The 17,406-nt window shown below is 46.1% G+C and overlaps 1 protein-coding gene across 1 annotated transcript; it reads right to left on the reverse strand.

Moving 5' to 3' along the window:
* Nucleotides 1-186: 186 nt before the first annotated feature.
* On the reverse strand, nt 187-16,949 carry LOC309533182 (cytochrome P450 2J2-like). Its single transcript, XM_082224396.1, has 9 exons — nt 16,632-16,949; nt 13,219-13,381; nt 10,546-10,695; nt 9,168-9,328; nt 7,377-7,553; nt 5,589-5,730; nt 3,025-3,212; nt 1,809-1,950; nt 187-1,616 (listed from the first exon to the last, which is right to left on the reverse strand). Exons 1-9 carry the CDS (start codon nt 16,800-16,802, stop codon nt 1,435-1,437), a joined length of 1,476 nt encoding a protein of 491 aa, XP_082080522.1. The 5' UTR covers nt 16,803-16,949; the 3' UTR covers nt 187-1,434.
* Nucleotides 16,950-17,406: the final 457 nt, after the last annotated feature.

A 17,406-nucleotide genomic window follows, 5' to 3' on the forward strand; every position in this document is an offset into this window, starting at 1 on the left:
TTCGAGGGCAAGGCATATTATTATAGCAATGTCACAAATGGGCATGTGAACCTAACAGGGGTTCTTGGGTAAAAGAATATCCACCTGGATGAAATTAGGAATATTTGTTTCTTTATTCAATTTATAATACATTGTGTGGCGAGTTCCTGCTCCCCGCCCCAGTGGAAATAATGACACATGACACAATTATTAAGGTTAATGGGCTAAAAAAGGCCACAACTTTATTGGTTACAGGTGGTGAGCGGTATTGGCTTAGGCATTGGTCCTAACCGACTATATCCAACTTCAGCCCATCCGCTTAAAGTCCAGGAAGGGTTAACCACCATTATAATAAATAATAATAATATTTTTTTATTTATACCCCTCCCTTCCCAGTTCAGGAAACCGGGCTCAGGGCAACTAACAACAAATTTAAAACACTTAATTGATGCTACCAAGAAACAGCATTAAATAGGGTATAAAGCGTAAATAACAATAAAATCAAAAATCAATTTAGGGGGGAAATTCATCCAATAAATATTAGATGATCACAAGGGCTAGCTGGCTAAATTAGTCCCACTTGGGCCAGTGAGGAGACCAGGGGAGAACTTGCTGTGGGATCCCAGAGCAGGCAATCTTCACAAAAAAGGGAGGGGGAAGGAAGGAAGGGGAACAAAAGATCAGGCCAGGTTCAAATTGAAAGCCAGGCGGAATAGTTCTGTCTTACTGTCTTAGAGGGAGTACTGCTGATGCACATCCAATAGGAGCTCCCCCAGGGTCACTGATAGGGGGCGTGCCTTAGGTCCTCACCTCCCTAGGCTTCGGGCAGGGCCACGCCCCCTGGAATCCTTTATCGGACTACCCTTCAATATGCGGGGCAGGTGATGGCGTTACCTCCCCTCTTCCAACTACAGAATTATACCAATGCCTAACCGCCAATACCCAAAAAGTTGTGACCATTTGCTATGAGCTAGGTGAAAACCAAGTGGCTGATGCCAATTTGCCAAGTGGAAAAATTCCTACCAAGCCCCACAACGGAGACCAACCAAGGTCAAAGGCAAAACCTATAGGGCGGGAGGGTGGGAAAACAGAACAGCTGAGGAGCGGCAAAGAGGGAGATCCCCGGCCATGTCCTGCCTTAAATAGGGCAGGCCACGCCCCCAGAGCCAGCCGATTGGCTGGCCAGGGGGTGACACGGCTGGGAATCCCCCCAATCGCATGGGGGCTGGGCTGTGACGCCCACAACCCCACCTCAGAAGGGCGGAAGTGGTTTTCCTTCTCCCAGAGGAGTTCTGGGCAGCAGAAACATAACCATCAGTAGCAACATTTAAATATTCTAAAACCAGTTTAAAACATGTAGATATGAAAGGGGCAATTCAGCTGTCAGGAAGCCCATCTCTGCAGCCCACCCACCTCCGCCCTGTGTGCAGAAATAGCCCCCCTCCCCTCGGGAACCTAGTAAGGAACAGCACAGAGCTTATAGGGTTGTGGCACCATGGCCAATCCTCCGGTTATAGGCTTGATGCTGACGCTCTTCACTCCTTCTGGAAGCTGCAATTTAAAAACCCGCAGAAGTTTGGTGAAGACAATGAAGAGTTCGGTTCGCGCCAAGCGCTCCCCCACACAAATGCGATGCCCTGCATGGGGAGGAGGAACATTGAGATCCGGGTTAGTTAGTCAGTCTTGCTTATTCCTTGCTGACCAGGAAAAGGTGTCACTATTCCATAAGGCTCACACAGCCATTGTATGTGACACACACAATGTAACATACATTGTGGGGCATGTGCGGGCATTTTTCTGGGCTGGGGTGGGAGAGAGGGCACACTTACCTACTGCAAAGGGCATGAAGGCTTCCTTGCAGAAGAATTTTCCATCTTTGTCCAGGAAGTGATTTGGGTTGAACTGATGAGGCGTCTCCCAGTGGTCAGGGTCATACAAGACAGAAGCTACATCGGGGATGATGACGGTGCCCTGCAAAACCATTAAGTAATGATTATAATCAACTCCTCAGTTCCAATGGATCCACATATGGACAGATCAAAGTAAGCTCCTGGACAGATCTGCTTTGGGTGATTTCCTCCCCTCTCTTGCTGCTGTAGGTGTCAAGAGAAAGGGGTGCGTATTTCCTCCTGCTGGACAGATGATAAGAAATCAGAGTGGGAATGGAATCTTAAGTACAGTGGTACGTTACTTGTTGAACTTAATCCATTCTGGGGTCCGTTTGACTCCCAAAACCACTCAAAAACCAAGGCGCTGCTTCCGCTTGGCTTCAGGAGCTTCCTGCACTCAATCGGAAGCCGCGTCGGATGTTCGGCTTCCAAAAAACGTTTGCAAACCGTAACACTCACTTCCGGGTTTGCGGCATTTGGGAGTCGATTTGTTTGGGAGCAAAGCCATTCAACAACCAAGGTACCACTGTACTTCTGTATGGTATTTGCATAACTCAAATACGTTGGTTGGTATTTTACTGAGGTTTTGCTCATTTGCCTGCTGAAATTAATGAACACGACCAAGTTAGGTCCGTAAATTTCAATGGGTATACTTAGTGCTAGGGACGCGGGTGGCGCTGTGGGTAAAACCTCAGTGCCTAGGACTTGCTGACCGTAAGGTCGGCGGTTCAAATCCCCGCAGCGGGGTGAGCTCCCATCGTTCGGTCCCAGCTCCTGCCCACCTAGCAGTTCGAAAGCACCCTTAAATGCAAGTAGAAAAATAGGTACCGCTTTATAGCGGGAAGGTAAACGGCATTTCTGTGTGCGGCACTGGTGCTGGCTCGCCAGTTGCAGCTTCGTCATGCTGGCCACGTGACCCGGAAGTGTCTTCGGACGGCACCGGCTCCCAGCCTCTTGAGTGAGATGAGCGCGCAACCCTAGAGTCGGTCACGACTGGCCCGTACGGGCAGGGGTACCTTTACCTTACTTAGTGCTAAGGCCACTCTGGAGCAGAGTTGGGAACCTGTGGCCCTCCAGATGGTCTGACTTAATATAAGGTGGTTCCCCGCGTTCCATGGGAATTTAAGGTATAACAGAAGGAGGAGAATCAGTATACCTTTTTAAGACGATAGCCTTGCAGGGTTATGTCTGTTGTGCATTCTCTGAAGGACCCAACCAGCAGGACATTGCAGAGGCGCTGGACCTCATGAATGACGGCATTGGTGTACGGCAACCTTTTCCGATCGTCATAACAGACCTCTTCGGAAGGATCCAGAACTGCATGTAGCTCCTCCCGGACTTTTTCTGGTGAAATATACACACGTATGCATACAAATCACCATGTCATATCAGATTAGCAGAGGAACCTCTGGCAGTCCTTAGGATAAATTTATATTTGATCCATGTCAGGACTAGGAAACCCCAAAGATCACACTGCCTTCCGTGAAACTTGGGGGGGGGGCATATCCTAGCCGGGGGGGGGGGAGTGGAGGCAGAAGCAAAAGTGCATGGAGCAATGATGGAAAATTTCACTTTTGTGCAGCAGGCTAGTTTCTGCACACATCCCCTGACGCCTCTCCATCTTCCATCCAGGCAAGGAAGAAGCATGATCAGTCGGTGGCGTAGGGTGAGTTTCTGATGCCCAGAGCAGGCACACATGCGCACGTCAGAGGTCAGTGGCAGCGTCGCGTCAAATGAAATGTCTGTGCAGAGGGGGAAAGGGCTGGCTGGTGGGCAGGCAACTTGGGCAGGTGCAGTGTGGGGCCCGTCCCAGCCCCAGAGATCTGGCCCTGGGGCAGCTTGCCTCCCCGCAGGGTGCCTGCAGTGGGGGCACTTGGTTGTGTCCTCTCACACCCTCAGAATCACATGTCTGGGGCAGCCCCAGTCAGGCTATGCCAGCGATCAGAGTTCAGGAGCACATCTCAGCCAGGCAAAAAGACTGCATTTTTCCGTGTATAATACGCCCCCATGTATAAGACGACCCCTATTTTTTTGGACTGCAACAAAACTATTGGGGGGGGGGAGAGAGAGATTGTCCAGAGTTCTACAGCCTGCCCGCCAATGAGAATCGCACCCATAGCTGCAGCCACCAATCATCTGCACGCTCGTTGCCAAAAGCCCACCTGCACACTCGACGCAACCACGGCCAATTGCAGGCACGTATGCTGCGGCCATAAATAACCAGCCCAATTGCAGCGACAGCAGCCAATCGTCAGCAGGTCTTGCCAAAGCAACCAATCACAAGCTCAGTCGCCACTGCCAATCTCCTGCTGGCTGTTGCCACCAATCGCCTGTCCCCCCTCTGCTATCCGTGTATTAGACGACCCACAATTTTTGCCTATTATTACTAAGGAAAAAATATCGTCTTATAGACAGAAAAATACAGTATTTGCGCTATGAAATGGAAGATGTGAGGGCTGTGACCAGGGGAGAGTTCTGAAGGCCAGGTAGCATTACCTGCAGAGCCACATCCAGCCCCAGGCTTGCAGTTCACCCACACTGACCAATTGGGTTAGTATGTTAAGGATAAACTAATGTTGATAGTTCAAAGGGAAATTCCCAAGTATCAAAAAGACTATTTATATATGCTACTACTATGGCCCGTGTCTTGTTAGTCTCAAAATGGAAAACGAGCGAGGTCCCAACCAAAGAAGAATGGCAACTTAAACTGATGGAATACATGCAACTTGCAGATTTAACATATAGAATAAGTGAACAAGAAGAATATACATTTGAAGAAGACTGGAAGATGTTTACTGAATATATGGGTGAAAATTGTGTTCATTTAAAAACACTGTTGGCATTAAGATAAATTCAACAGTGTCAATAAGTTTCGATGGATATAACAATGGCTTACTGAATGGTTTAGTTCATGTTGTAAAATATGCAGGGATGCCTGGTAAGCAAAACGAACCACGGAAAGAGAAGTAGGGAAGTCACTGATTTAAGGTTGTTTAAATGAATATTTTGAAATGCAATTAGAAAATTTTATGAAAATTGTGTGTGTGTGTGTGTGTGTGTGTGTGTGTGTGTGTTAAACGTTAAGAGAAATGGTGGAGGTGGTATATGCGCTGGTGTCATGGAACTGACATCGGAGACCAGCAGAGAGAGAAGTCGCCCCGATAGTTCAGGAGAGGGAACCAGCAAGGAGAGAGAGAGAGTTTCCGAGGGGGAAGGGAATCAAGGTGACACCAAGAAGGAAGGAGGGAATGAGAACACTTTGGAGGGAAGGCTCAGGGACTCTTCCAGTGAGATCAGCGGGGAGAGTGCCGGACCACCACTGGGCACGCCTACTCTGCGCAGAAGGCTTCCACGCAGAGAGGCTAGGCGGAGACTGGCTGTCAAGGAATTCTTATGTTGGAAAAAGTTTAGGAAACACCCACTAACGGATTCTGCCAGCGACTGAAGCAGACGCACAGGAGTGCGCTTCAGTTAGGGAAAGGTTTAAACAAACAAGCAGTTCAGAGAAGTCGGTGACTTACACAAAAGCAACTACAATTCCCATTACAGCTGGCAAATTAGGTGCACAGCAACCAGCTTTCAAAACCAACTCTTTGCTTCAGTGAAACAGGCTGCAAAGTCCTGCCCTGTTCAGCCCGCTTGTGAATGTGCTCGTGCCGATCTTCCCACACGATGCTTTCTACCTACAAAACGTATCTGGACTTGTTACGGAGGCCTCACCTTGGATGTCTTGAAAGGCTAGCATATAGAGGATAGCCCAGAGAAGCGTGACGGAGGTCGTCTCGGTCCCCGCTGCAAAGAAGTCGGTGATGACGTGGATCATGTTTTCCTCGTCAAATGTGCTGTTGGGGTCATCTTTGCTCTGTTGGTGCCCAAAAGGTGAGAGTAAGGTTAAAGGGTTTAGTGGCGTTCCGTTCTTTGTGTGGCCACTGGATAGGGTAGCGTTCTGAACTATGCCACAATACAGTGTGAAACAAATGGCAGGTGGGCAGAGAGTGGGGGAACATTTCAGCCAGTGGACTGACTTCCCGTCTAGGCCACCTTCTGAAGGACCATGGTAGGTGAGGCCAGAGACAACTCTCAGGACCCTTAACAAAATGCAGCCCCCAGAATTCTTTGAGAAAACCCATGACTATGTGAGATGGCCTGGAAAGTGCGCAGAGGAGGGCAACTAAGATGATGATGATGATAAAAATTATTTATACCCTGCCCTCCCCAGCCAAGACCGGGCTCAGGGCGGCTAACACCTGATATAAAAACAAATTGATTGAAATACAACTTAAAAACAAGATTAAAATACAACATCAAAACATTAAAATATAGCCTCATTTCAATGGAAACTCAAACCAAAAACTTGGGGGGGGGGGATGAAAACGTCAAGTCTTCAACAAGGCTAACTTTCCAGACTGGTCCTACGTGGGCCAGAAAAAAGCCAGGGAAGTCCCCAAATAGGAGTTCCATCACAGAAGGAGAAAGGAAAAAGGAAAGAGGGGGAGGGGATCAAGTTGATTCCAAGCCAAAGGCCAGGTGGAACAACTCTGTCTTACAGGCCCTGCAGAAAGAAATCAGATCCCGCTGGGCCCTGGTCTCATAGAGCGTTCCACCAGTGCTGAAAAGGCCCTGGCTCTGGTTGAGGTTAATCTGACTTCCTTAGGGCCTGGGACCTCTAGGGTGTATGGACCTTAAGGTCCTCTGTGGGGCATACCAGGAGAGGCGGTCCCGTAGGTACGAGGGTCCTAGGCCATGAAGGGCTTTAAAGGTCAAAACCAGCACCTTAAATCTGACCCTGTACTCCATTGGGAGCCAGTGCAGCTGGAAAAGGATCTAGGAGCCAAGCCTTATGAAGAGCAGTTGAAGGAACTGAGTATGGAAAAGAGGAGATTGAGAAGAGATATGATAGCCATCTTCAAATGTTTTAGGGGCTGTCACAGGCTTGTTTTCTCCTGATTCAGAGTGTAGGACTCGGAACAACGGCTTCAAGGTACAAGAAAGGCGATTCTGTCTAAGCATCAGGAAGAACTTCCTGTCAGTAAGGCTGGATCTACACTCACCTTTAAAAACGTTGCTAGAACGATATTAGAAAACATTGAGACCGTCCTGTTTGGTTTCGTTTTGCTTCCTTTCCACGAGGTCTGCCTAAGTTTATGATAGCTAGTTGCTCTGCAGAACCCTCTGGTGTCACATTTTAATAACACATTATTAACATTAAAAAAGAACGTCATATGGCTGTGGTTATCAGGACCACTGCTTAACTCTTTTTTAGTGTTAAATGAGCTGTTTGACAGTGAAAACGTCTCCTTTAGGAGGTTGTGGACCCTCCTTCCTTGGAAGCTTTTAAGCAAAGGTTGGATAGCCATCTTTCATAGATGGTTTAGTTGCATTTCTTACATTGCAGGGGGTGGACCAGGTGATGCTCAGAGTCCCTTCCAACTCTTCGATTCTACGATTTACCAGCATTTCCACCATCTCTTCAGATGAGCTCCAGCTTCACAGAAGGCAGCCCCTTACCTTTTCAATCTGATTCAGATAGTAGTCAATTAAATCCTGCGGGTCAATTGGGTCCCTGGTCTTCTCGTGGCTTCTGATCTCGTCCCTTATAATTGCGTGCCCTTTCGCCAAGCATTCGAATGCCTTCTGGTGAGGTCCCGGCACATGGCGCATCAGCCCAGGGAAAAGATCATATGCCTGGAGATGGAGAGAAAGAGAAGACGATTGGTTATCTGCCCTCGCCGCGTTATTCGTAGCTCTTTGAAGGGCATGCGCACATACCCTCTGATATTTTGAGTCCCAAAACCAGAAGGCACGTCTTCCCGCCCATACTCCTGCGCAAGTCACTGGACCCACGTGAGATCACGGAGGCCAAAAAATGCACTTCCCCCAGAGCTATGCTTGCACGGTGCGCCAAAGCATGCCTTTTTTGGGCACCACACTAAGATCGGGCCACTTTTCGGGGTGGGAGCTCGGAGCAAAATTGCGCGAGATTGTGACACCCAAAATGGCTGCCCTGCCCTCACATGAGAAAACGGGATGTCCCATTTTTTCTGGGACAGTTGTGGGGCATGTGGGGGGGGGAGTAAGCAAAGGCTGCTTTCGTGAGTGTGTAATTATGGCTCACAGAAAGGATCTTGTATATGGAAAGGCTGGTCATTCCTTCAGGCTACTAAAGCTAACGGATAAATAAATAAATTCTGGGTCCTTGGGTAATATGCTTATGAGGGATAATTGTCTGAAACTACATTGCTGCTTTTGGAATACTGCTGCTCCCTGTCTCTCCTCAGATCCTCGCTTTCTTCTCCTTTCTCCCTTTTATCGTCTCTCTTCCTCTTTATGGTTGTTATTATTGCTCTTTGTGTATCAGAAAGTGAAAAAATAAAAACAGTTACAAAAAAAAGGGAGAGAGATTATGGGCCTGGCATTGTCTTTGAAGCACCAACATTTTAATGAGGGATGCCTAGAAGACTAGCTTCACATAAAACTACCCATGGCTGCTAGTCAGTTCTGTCTTCACTGTCGGAGGCTATGATGCCTCTGAAATGGCAGGTGCTGGAAGCCACAGCAGGGGAGAAGGCTCATGCACAAAAAAAGGGGTGCTGGACTAGAGGGACCTTTGGCCTGATCCAGCAGGACTCTTCTTAGGTTCACCCCTTTCCCTTTTCATCCTCACAACAACCACGTGAGTTAGGTTAGGCCAGGCATAGGCAAATTCGGCCCTCCAGATGTTTTGGGATTACAATTCCCATCATCCCTGACTACTGGTCCTGATAGCTAGGGATCATGGGAGTTGTAGGCCAAAAATATCTGGAGGACCAAGTTTGCCTATGCCTGGGTTAGGCTAAGAGACTGTGTCTAGCTAAATGTTGCCCAATGAATTTTGTGCTTGAATCCTGGTCTAGTTCAAAACCTTGCAGGATACTTCTGGGAGAAGAAAAAAGTAAGGAGTAAACCCTACACAAATCCAGAGTGGCGTCCCTAAGACAGTTGGATGGCGCCTTGTTCGCCTCCTTCTGGCAATTCCTGCAGCCAAGATGGTGCCAAACACCTTGCTCTGCTTTCCTTTGGACCACCTCAGTGAGGACAAGAGTGGAGTCTTGTCCCCTGGGCAGCCCAGGGCCTCCAGACACACTGCTCAGGCTAGCATCCCAGAGAAGTCACTTCAGTGCCTCTAACGCAACGGTTTGACTTAACCCCGAGAGGCATACTCCGTTGCCTCTCAAGACAGACCGATGCAATAACCCAGCTACCCTTCTGACACAGAACATTCACTTAATTTTGTTTTTCGAAATCTTTCGGAACACGCACAATTCGAAACGGGCTGGGCAAAAAGTGGAACATGAAATCGACAGCCTTGACCATTTCTTGGAAGACTTCGTCATCGTAGGAGAAGCGATGCCCGAACACCACGGACGAGATCACGTTGGAGACCGCAGGGAAGATGGCGAGAGCAGGGTTCATGGGCTTCCCTGAAAGGGCAGGTGTGATAAACTGTCGTCATTTAACATTCAGACCAACATTTAGACCTGCCTAATATGAAGCCAAACGTTTTCACCTGAGAGGCCAGGAGCAAATCTAGTAGGAGGGGGAGGGCTGGGTCTGCCACGAAAAGTGGCTGCATTCATTATTGCTTTTGTGCTTGTCTTTCATTTCATTCTTTCAGTGTATGATTTTGCCTGACTCAGGGCTGGGAAACTTTTGGCCTGCCACATGTTATTGTACTACAACTCCCATCATTCCTGGCCTTGGTCCATACTTGCTCAGGACGATGGGAGATGGAGTCACTTTCTTCATGTAGAAGCATCTCCTCCTCCCCATAGACTGTTCCTTGCCACATGCTAGAAGAGTGAGATTGAACCCAAAAGTGGCCTTCTCTTTGCAGACGATCCTGCACAAGAGCCAGATTAAATCCCTTGGGGCAAGTTAGTTATGACTGCACCAAGGTTCTTTTTGTGTGGTGTTTTTCCAGGGCACAAGAGCAAATAAACACATCAGTGAAACACTGCACAAAATCAGTCTCAACCCTGGAGCCCTGTCAAGAATCATTAACAGGGCAGGAGTTCAGAACTCCTCCTCCAGTCGGCTCCCCGTGGAGTCAGCGCCAAAGGCTCTATGCAAGGGGCAGGCAATAATGTTGCTTCAGCAACAGCTGGTAGTCAAGTGGGGCCCTAAAGAGTCCTGCAGCCAAGCAATTGCCTCTAGCTCTGCCCTCTTGGAAGGAAGCTATTGCATTTAAAGAGGCTGTGCTCTGTTTTTTAGTTGTTGGTTGCAAAGGAGCCAGGGAGCCTCTGGTGGCAGCTACAGAGTGTCCTCCTGCATTGTGGGTGATTCTGGAGGGGAGAGGGAAAGGGCAGTCTCCATGTGGTTTCATGGATCATAGAAGTGTAGAATTGGAAGGGGCCCTGAAGGTCACTGCAGATGCAGGAATCTCAACTAAAGCATTTATGAGCTGCATAAATTCCAGAGCTTCAACAGACACATCCTAGGCATGCCTATGCTTTTCAGTCTTACACCCATGAGGCCTAGAAGCTTAAATAGTCACACTAGAAGAAACTAATCCTATAAATGCATTGGGCTGTTAAACCTTGCATTTCTGCGTTGTTAGCCCCGACCAGAAGTGCTGATCAATTCACAAGCTTGAAACTGCACAGCATTCAGTCTATATAATAATGGTGGTGTTTCTGACCTCTCTCGTTTCTAAATAGTTCGAGGAGATAGTTCGACTCCTGTTGAATGCGGTACTCCACGCCCTTCTTCCCCATGCCTAAATTCCGCAGGGTCGTCAGGCTAAAGCGCCTCTGCTGCTTCCAGATGTGGCCAGTTGCAAACAGAACTCCTGTAAAGCAGATCAGCAATACATTCTAGAAGCATTGGAGTGGGGTGGGGAGAAGTGCAGCAAAGAACTGTATATGGTATGCCTTACGGGGAAAAAGTTTGTATGTTTTTAGCTGTTGGTATTTTATCTGGATTGCTTTAAATTGTGTGAGCTGCCTTGAGCCCTGGTCCAGGAAAAGGCAGGATATAAACAACAACAACAACAACAGCCTGAATAAGCCAGAGATGGAACCTAGGATTTTCAATGGGCAATCCAAGAGCTGTGCAATTGAGCTACAGACAATCCTTGACCCAACTCTAGTTGCGTGTTCATTATGCATAGCTGGCAGGGCAAAATGTGAAGGGAAGTGGAAGGCATATATGCAGCTTATTCCTATTATTATTATTATTATTATTATTATTATTATTATTATTTATTTTACATCCATACACAATTTTGGTACAGTGGTGCCTCGCAAGATGAAATTAATCCGTTCCGCGAGTCTCTTCGTCTAGTGGTTTTTCGTCTTGCGAAGCAACCCTATTAGCGGCTTAGCGGATTAGCGCTATTAGCGGTTTAGCGGCTATTAAAGGCTTAGCGGATTAGCAGCTAAAAGGCTATTAGCGGCTTAGAAAAAGGGGGGGAGCGGAAAAAAGTCGGAACACTCGCAAGACGTTTTTGTCTTGCAAAGCAAGCCCATAGGGAAAATCGTCTCGCGAAGCAGCTCAAAAATGGAAAACCCTTTCGTCTAGCGGGTTTTCTGTCTTGCAAGGCATTCGTCTTGCGGGGCACCACTGTACACGTAACAGCCTTAAATAATTATACCATTAAATATGGATTTAAACTTGTATTTGTACATGCTCTTTTCTTATAATTTCTAACTAAACAAAAATAAACCAAAGTAAAAAAAATCCAATAAACTAAATTCCAATAAACTAAATTATATGAAAACAGACGTCATTTCCCGATGTAAGTTACCTTTACGACATTGAATGTACTTATACTTCTTACCTTACTCTTACTATAGTTTCTAGTACTTTCGTATAACATATCATACCGTTTTTCCGTGCTTAGTAGTATTTAATTTACACAAGGGTTATTCAAACACTGCCATGGATGTTATGCTGTTGTTACATTTTTGTAGGTATTTCTTGAACATATCCCATTTTTGCGTGAATGATTGTTTTGCATTTCCCCTTAATCTATCTGTCAATTGAGCCAATTCTACATAGTCTAATAACTTGTTCTGCCATTCCCTCACTGTTGGTACTGTGTCCTCTTTCCAGTTTGATGCAATTAATAACCGGGCAGTGGCTGTTGCATATAAAAAGATTTCTCTTATATTTTTTGGGATATCACTGCCTAAAATTCCAAGTAGAAATGTCTCTAGTGTGTGCAGCTCATTCCTATTGAGAAAGTATGGATGGATGCCATTTGGATCCACTGGGTATGAATTTTGATGGTGTGTGCGCATGTATGTAGAAGCTCATCCACATTCTGCCATGGCTACTCGAATATCTGCCAGGAGCCACTCATGCACTGCGGATTTTTGAAGGGGTCAGTTACTGAGAACATTTGTGGGTGCCACAGGAGGTACTCGTGGGCACCCCAATGCCTGCAGGTGTCACAGCGGGGTCCTCTGGAGTAGCAGATTCTGAGCTAGGTGGACTCATATTTTTACTTTGTAGAAAATAGCATCCTATATCCCCACATCATATGCAAAAACAAGAGGGCCTGGAAATAGACTGATTTGTCCATTTCCGTTTTGTCCATTTCAATATGCAGTGGTACCTCGGGTTACAGACACCTCGGGTTGCAGACGCTTCAGGTTACAGTCTCCTCTAACCCAGAAATAGTACCTCGGGTTAAGAACTTTGCTTCAGGATGAGAACAGAAATCGCACCCTGGCGGCTTAGTGGCAGCGGGAGGCCTCATTAGCTAAAGTGGTACCTCAGGTTAAGAACGGTTTCAGGTTAAGAACGGTACCACTAGTTACGCAGGTCCGGCTTACCAAGCACAATGCGTTCCCTGGAAATCATTTGTTAGGCAAGTGTTCGCATAATGAGTCCACAATTTCTATTGATTCCTATGGGAACATTTCTAAATGGGGATTTGATTGATTACCCCCCTTCATGGTTTGTTCCTAGGAATTATGCAACCAACCCGCAAAAGAAAGACAAAGGGGAAATTGATTTGTCTGGACTCCCTCCATCCCTGCATGGTTTCTGCCTGAAATTGGCTGTTACCATCTAACGAAACACAAGCAAGCAATGAAGTAAGGAAGTGGGCAAACTCCGGCTGTTTGGATATCTGAATCTGTGGAGGTCATAATTTTGTACGTTCAGATAAGTGAATTTTCACATGGCGAGCGGATCAACAGCGGAACCTGCATGTATTGGGAATTCAATTAACATTTTTGATGGACATTGGTTTTTTTTCTGTATGCCCCCCCCCCCGCCCGCCATTTGAGTGCATTTTGTTGCATTTGATCAAGGTAGAGCCCAGAAATCTCAACACTCTTAAACAGTAAGGAGGTTGACTTACCTTTTCCCTTCATTGTATCAATCACGAAAGGGGTCATGGGCCGGCCCGTCATCTGTTCGGAATGCGTGATCAGAGCCTCTTTCACAGCATCGAACCCATTCAGGAGAATCATAGGTTTGTGTCCCACCCACATGGTGAAGATCCTCCCATAATCCTTTGATATCTGCAATTTAGACAAATAAAATAACTTTTCTTGCAATTATTTATTTAATATATTTTTTTGAAACCACTTTGTAGGCAACTCTAGCAAAAGCAACTTCCTCCCAATATGCTTCACTGCCTGAAATGAACAACAAGTTGGCACCTCCTTCCTGTTCCACATACTGTCAAAATGCAAACAGGCAGTAAATCATACAGTTCAGAGTTTGCTCTTTACAGCATTAGCAAAAACACAATTTCCGCAGACTTGGCCGAGTGTCAGGCCTAATGGGCAGAGCAGCTCATTCTCTGTGATCTTAACTCCATGAAAATCAGTTGCTGAGACTGAAAGTCCTCGGCTCCTCGCAGTCATCTGTCCCCTCTTCTCCAGTGCTTTCTCCAAGCAATCTGAAATTGTGCCTGTGTGAAGCCAACCTCTCCTCCGCCATTTTGATGCCTCTTCTGGTTCTGGGAGTCAAGTTGGCAGATACAAGCTTAAGCTTGTATCTGCCAACTTGAACGGCAGAATGGGCCAGAACTGGGAAGTGTGTCCCTGACATGGATGAACTTCCATCTACGGCATGATTTGTGATCTGTTCCTCACTAATTTGGAATATTGGCATTAATCAAGAGGCACTCCTGAGACGCCATATGATAACGGGTTGCAATCAATCAGCTGCTGAAAGGGCTGTGTTCAGATCTTTGAAGGTATTTGAATGATTTCTAAGAAGCTTGAAAACCCTTAAAACAGCCAGGAAGGAAGGGAGAGGACAAGACACTTTGTGCTTTTAAATGGTCTCCAACTGGTCTTTTTCTTTCTTGACCTCCGCTGCAAAATGAATGAGTCATGTGTAGTTGTAGCTATCTTAATCTGTCTGGCATGAGCAAAAGACGGGAGAGGCGTTTGATTTATGCTCAACAAAGAATTTAATAATGTTTTATTATGCCTATGCCCCTTGACCAAGGACTTTATTTAAATTATCATTGGACTGGATCAGGAGTGTAAGGGAGCAACTCAGAGTAAGAAGATGAACAGCTGCCAATAAAATCTGGCAAGAGGCTGCATTTGTGAAAAGTTTTTGGTTTTTTAACTGCGCGCCGAGGAAAAACCCCAGAGTGGAATTTTAATGGCAGAGATTGGGCGTGTTGTCTGGGAGTTATTTATAGCAGCAGCCTATATGCAAGTTGGTGGACGGTGGAAGGTATGAGATCAAAGGAATGAAGTGTGATTTTGTAAACACAGAAGCGAAGTGAACAAAGGAGGATGGAAATTAACTCTCCCAGTACACCAGGTCTGAGAACAACATTTATGAAGGACTACTCATGTGAAATGGATTTTATATTTATGAAAATCAACAGAGGTGCAGCTGTAAGGAAACAAGAAGGCCAGCTGTGAGAATGGACTAACATCAAGAGAAGGATAAAGAGGAGATTTAAGAAGAATGAAGTGGCTACATGAGGAAGAAATGGACATAAATTTGCAACAGGAGCAGGAAACCTGATTTTTTAATATAAGAAATTGTTTTAAATTAATGTAGACTGATTTGTAATCATTTGGAAAACTGATAAAAAAATAATAATAATGGAATTCTTCCTTGGCACACGGTTAAAAGCAAAATCGTTTCTCAAACTCGGCCTCTTGCCAGATCCATTCGGCAGCCGTTCATTCTTCTTGCTCTGTATTGCTCCCTCACACTTCTGTTTGAATCCAAAGGCAATTTTAAATAAAGTCCCTTCAACCTTGGCTGAGGGGGGGGGGGTAGTGTTGAGATTTGTGAGAAACTGCAGCTTTGAAGTGGACAATTAGTGAGTTGGCAAGAAGCCAAGTTAAGCAAGAGTACGTGAGAAAGTCTGACTAAAAGTTTTCCCTTATAAACAGTATGACATGGCAGTTTGATGTTGAAGTTCAAAGGTTGGTGTGTAGAGTTTGAATCGAGTCTGTGTATATAGTAACTTGTACAAAGCTGTGCTATACTTGGTATATAATAAAAGCAAATACAAATTGTTACTGGTTCAGCAAGTTATGTTCCTGAGATGTCATCCTGGACTACAGGGACTAAGCAGCAGGTAGCAGAGAGTTTTGGTTGAGATCCATCAACAGGTTACAATGCACAGGTTATGGTGTCCAAGTTGCGGAGTCCAGGTTGCGGAGCGTTGCTTGTTTGCCAGGTGCTAGCCAAGTCGTGGACGCAAGGGTCGGAAGTCTCCCAGATTCCTAGCAAAGGAGTTGGTGAGGACATGCTGGTGGTGATCAGTGGCAGAGTGTCGTGGAGTCGATGCTAAGAGCTGATCGACAGCAGACCTGAGTCTACAGGATGGCTGGATGCCGACTTTCAAGTTCTGCCTTTCAAGTTGGCAGACACGGGCTTGAGTGGCACAGCGGGATGCAGTGAACTCATCCATAGAATCATGGACTTGTGGAATTGGAAGCATCTTCAAAGGTCATATTGTCCACCCCCGCAAATATAACCATAAAACTGCCATTGTCCCTTACTTGATTTGAGCATCAAACATGAAAGAAAAGAACATGCTTAGAGTGTACTTCATGTTTCAGAGACAGAAACACCCCTCCCACTATATATAGGTCTCATGATTCTTACTGTCACTAAAGAAAACAATTATAGGTAAACTGTCTCATCTGGGCCTGGGTATTACTTATAATCGAGTACAAGAAGTATCAGCCACAGCAACAAGTGTATTATGTAAGCAATGTATGGGAAATGGTGTGTCCTGCCCAAATTGTTGTTTCTTCTTCTTCTTCTTCTTCTTCTTCTTCTTCTTCTTCATTTTATTATTTATACCCTGCCCACCTTACTGGGTTGCCTCAGCCACTCTGGGCAGCTTCCAACACAGTATATAAACATAATAAAACATCAGTCATTAAAAACTTCCCGATACAAGAAGCATCGACAATTATTTGCTTGAGACTTCTAAATACATACCTTCTTGTGCATTTCATTTCATTTTTTTCATTTCACTTTTAATTTGCATACTGCCTTTCTATATTGCTTTACACAAGTTGGTTTACAAGCAGAAGAAACCACAATTTATACAATGAAGGTGATACACCAGGGGTCGTTTAACTGGCCCATGGACACCCGCTGCCCGCTCAGGGACCCCTGCTGCCCGCTCGGCCGACTCCCGTGCGCTGTTCTAACCCATCTTTGTTTGTTACAAGTCGCCAAAGTATTCTGACCCCCTTCCCTTCTGCTGCTGCAATCTTAAATCCGTTTCATTTCAACAATATGGCAAATCACGCCAGCAAAAATAAATACCTTGGTGTATGTTTCCTGGTTGAGACTCAAGTCCAAGCGCCACAGACCTCCAATGATGGGAAACGGAGTTGGCCCAGGTGGGTACTGCCGACTCAGCCATTGCAGTTTTAGGAACTGCACGATCAGGAGAGTTACAATGGCAATGGCAATGAGCCCGCTCACTCCCACCATTGCCCTGGTTGCTTTATCCCTCGGTTTTAGGATCAGCTTGTGCCTTTGAATGGTCTGGAAACATCTGCTTCCTTAGTGAGCTGCCTTCATCTTCAAGGCTGCCTGACAGTTTTTGTGAAGGCTGCCTCAGCTTCCTCATTTGTTACTGCATGGTGGCAATTAGATGATAAGGAGGTAATAGTCATGTTGAAATTGTAATCAATATAATGGTTTAATAACAGGGCGAGGAGATGATGTGGAACAGGCCATGCTGTTTCTTCATGACAAAGAGCCTCTCCCTGGTCTTGCAACGATTGCATTAAGGCCGTGCTGCAATAGCATCCAGCTAGAACTAGCTGTATCAAATCATTCGGAGCAGGCATGCAGAATCTGTGGCCCTCCAAAGGTTGTTGGACCACCTGGTGGAGTGTGACATCGGAAGCTGGAGTGTGACATCGGAAGGAGACCAAGGCATTTGGAAACTATGCAATAAGGAGTGAGGCAACAGGAGCTGTAGCAAGATGAAGAGGACAGGGTAGTTCTAGATGACATCTAGATGACATAATCCTAGTCTTGCACTACTGCTAAGCAACTTAGGTACCACCTATAAGCAGAAAGTGTTCAT

Source organism: Podarcis vaucheri (genome assembly GCF_965113315.1).
Source record: "Podarcis vaucheri genome assembly, chromosome: 5".
Taxonomy (NCBI): Eukaryota; Metazoa; Chordata; class Lepidosauria; order Squamata; family Lacertidae; genus Podarcis; species Podarcis vaucheri.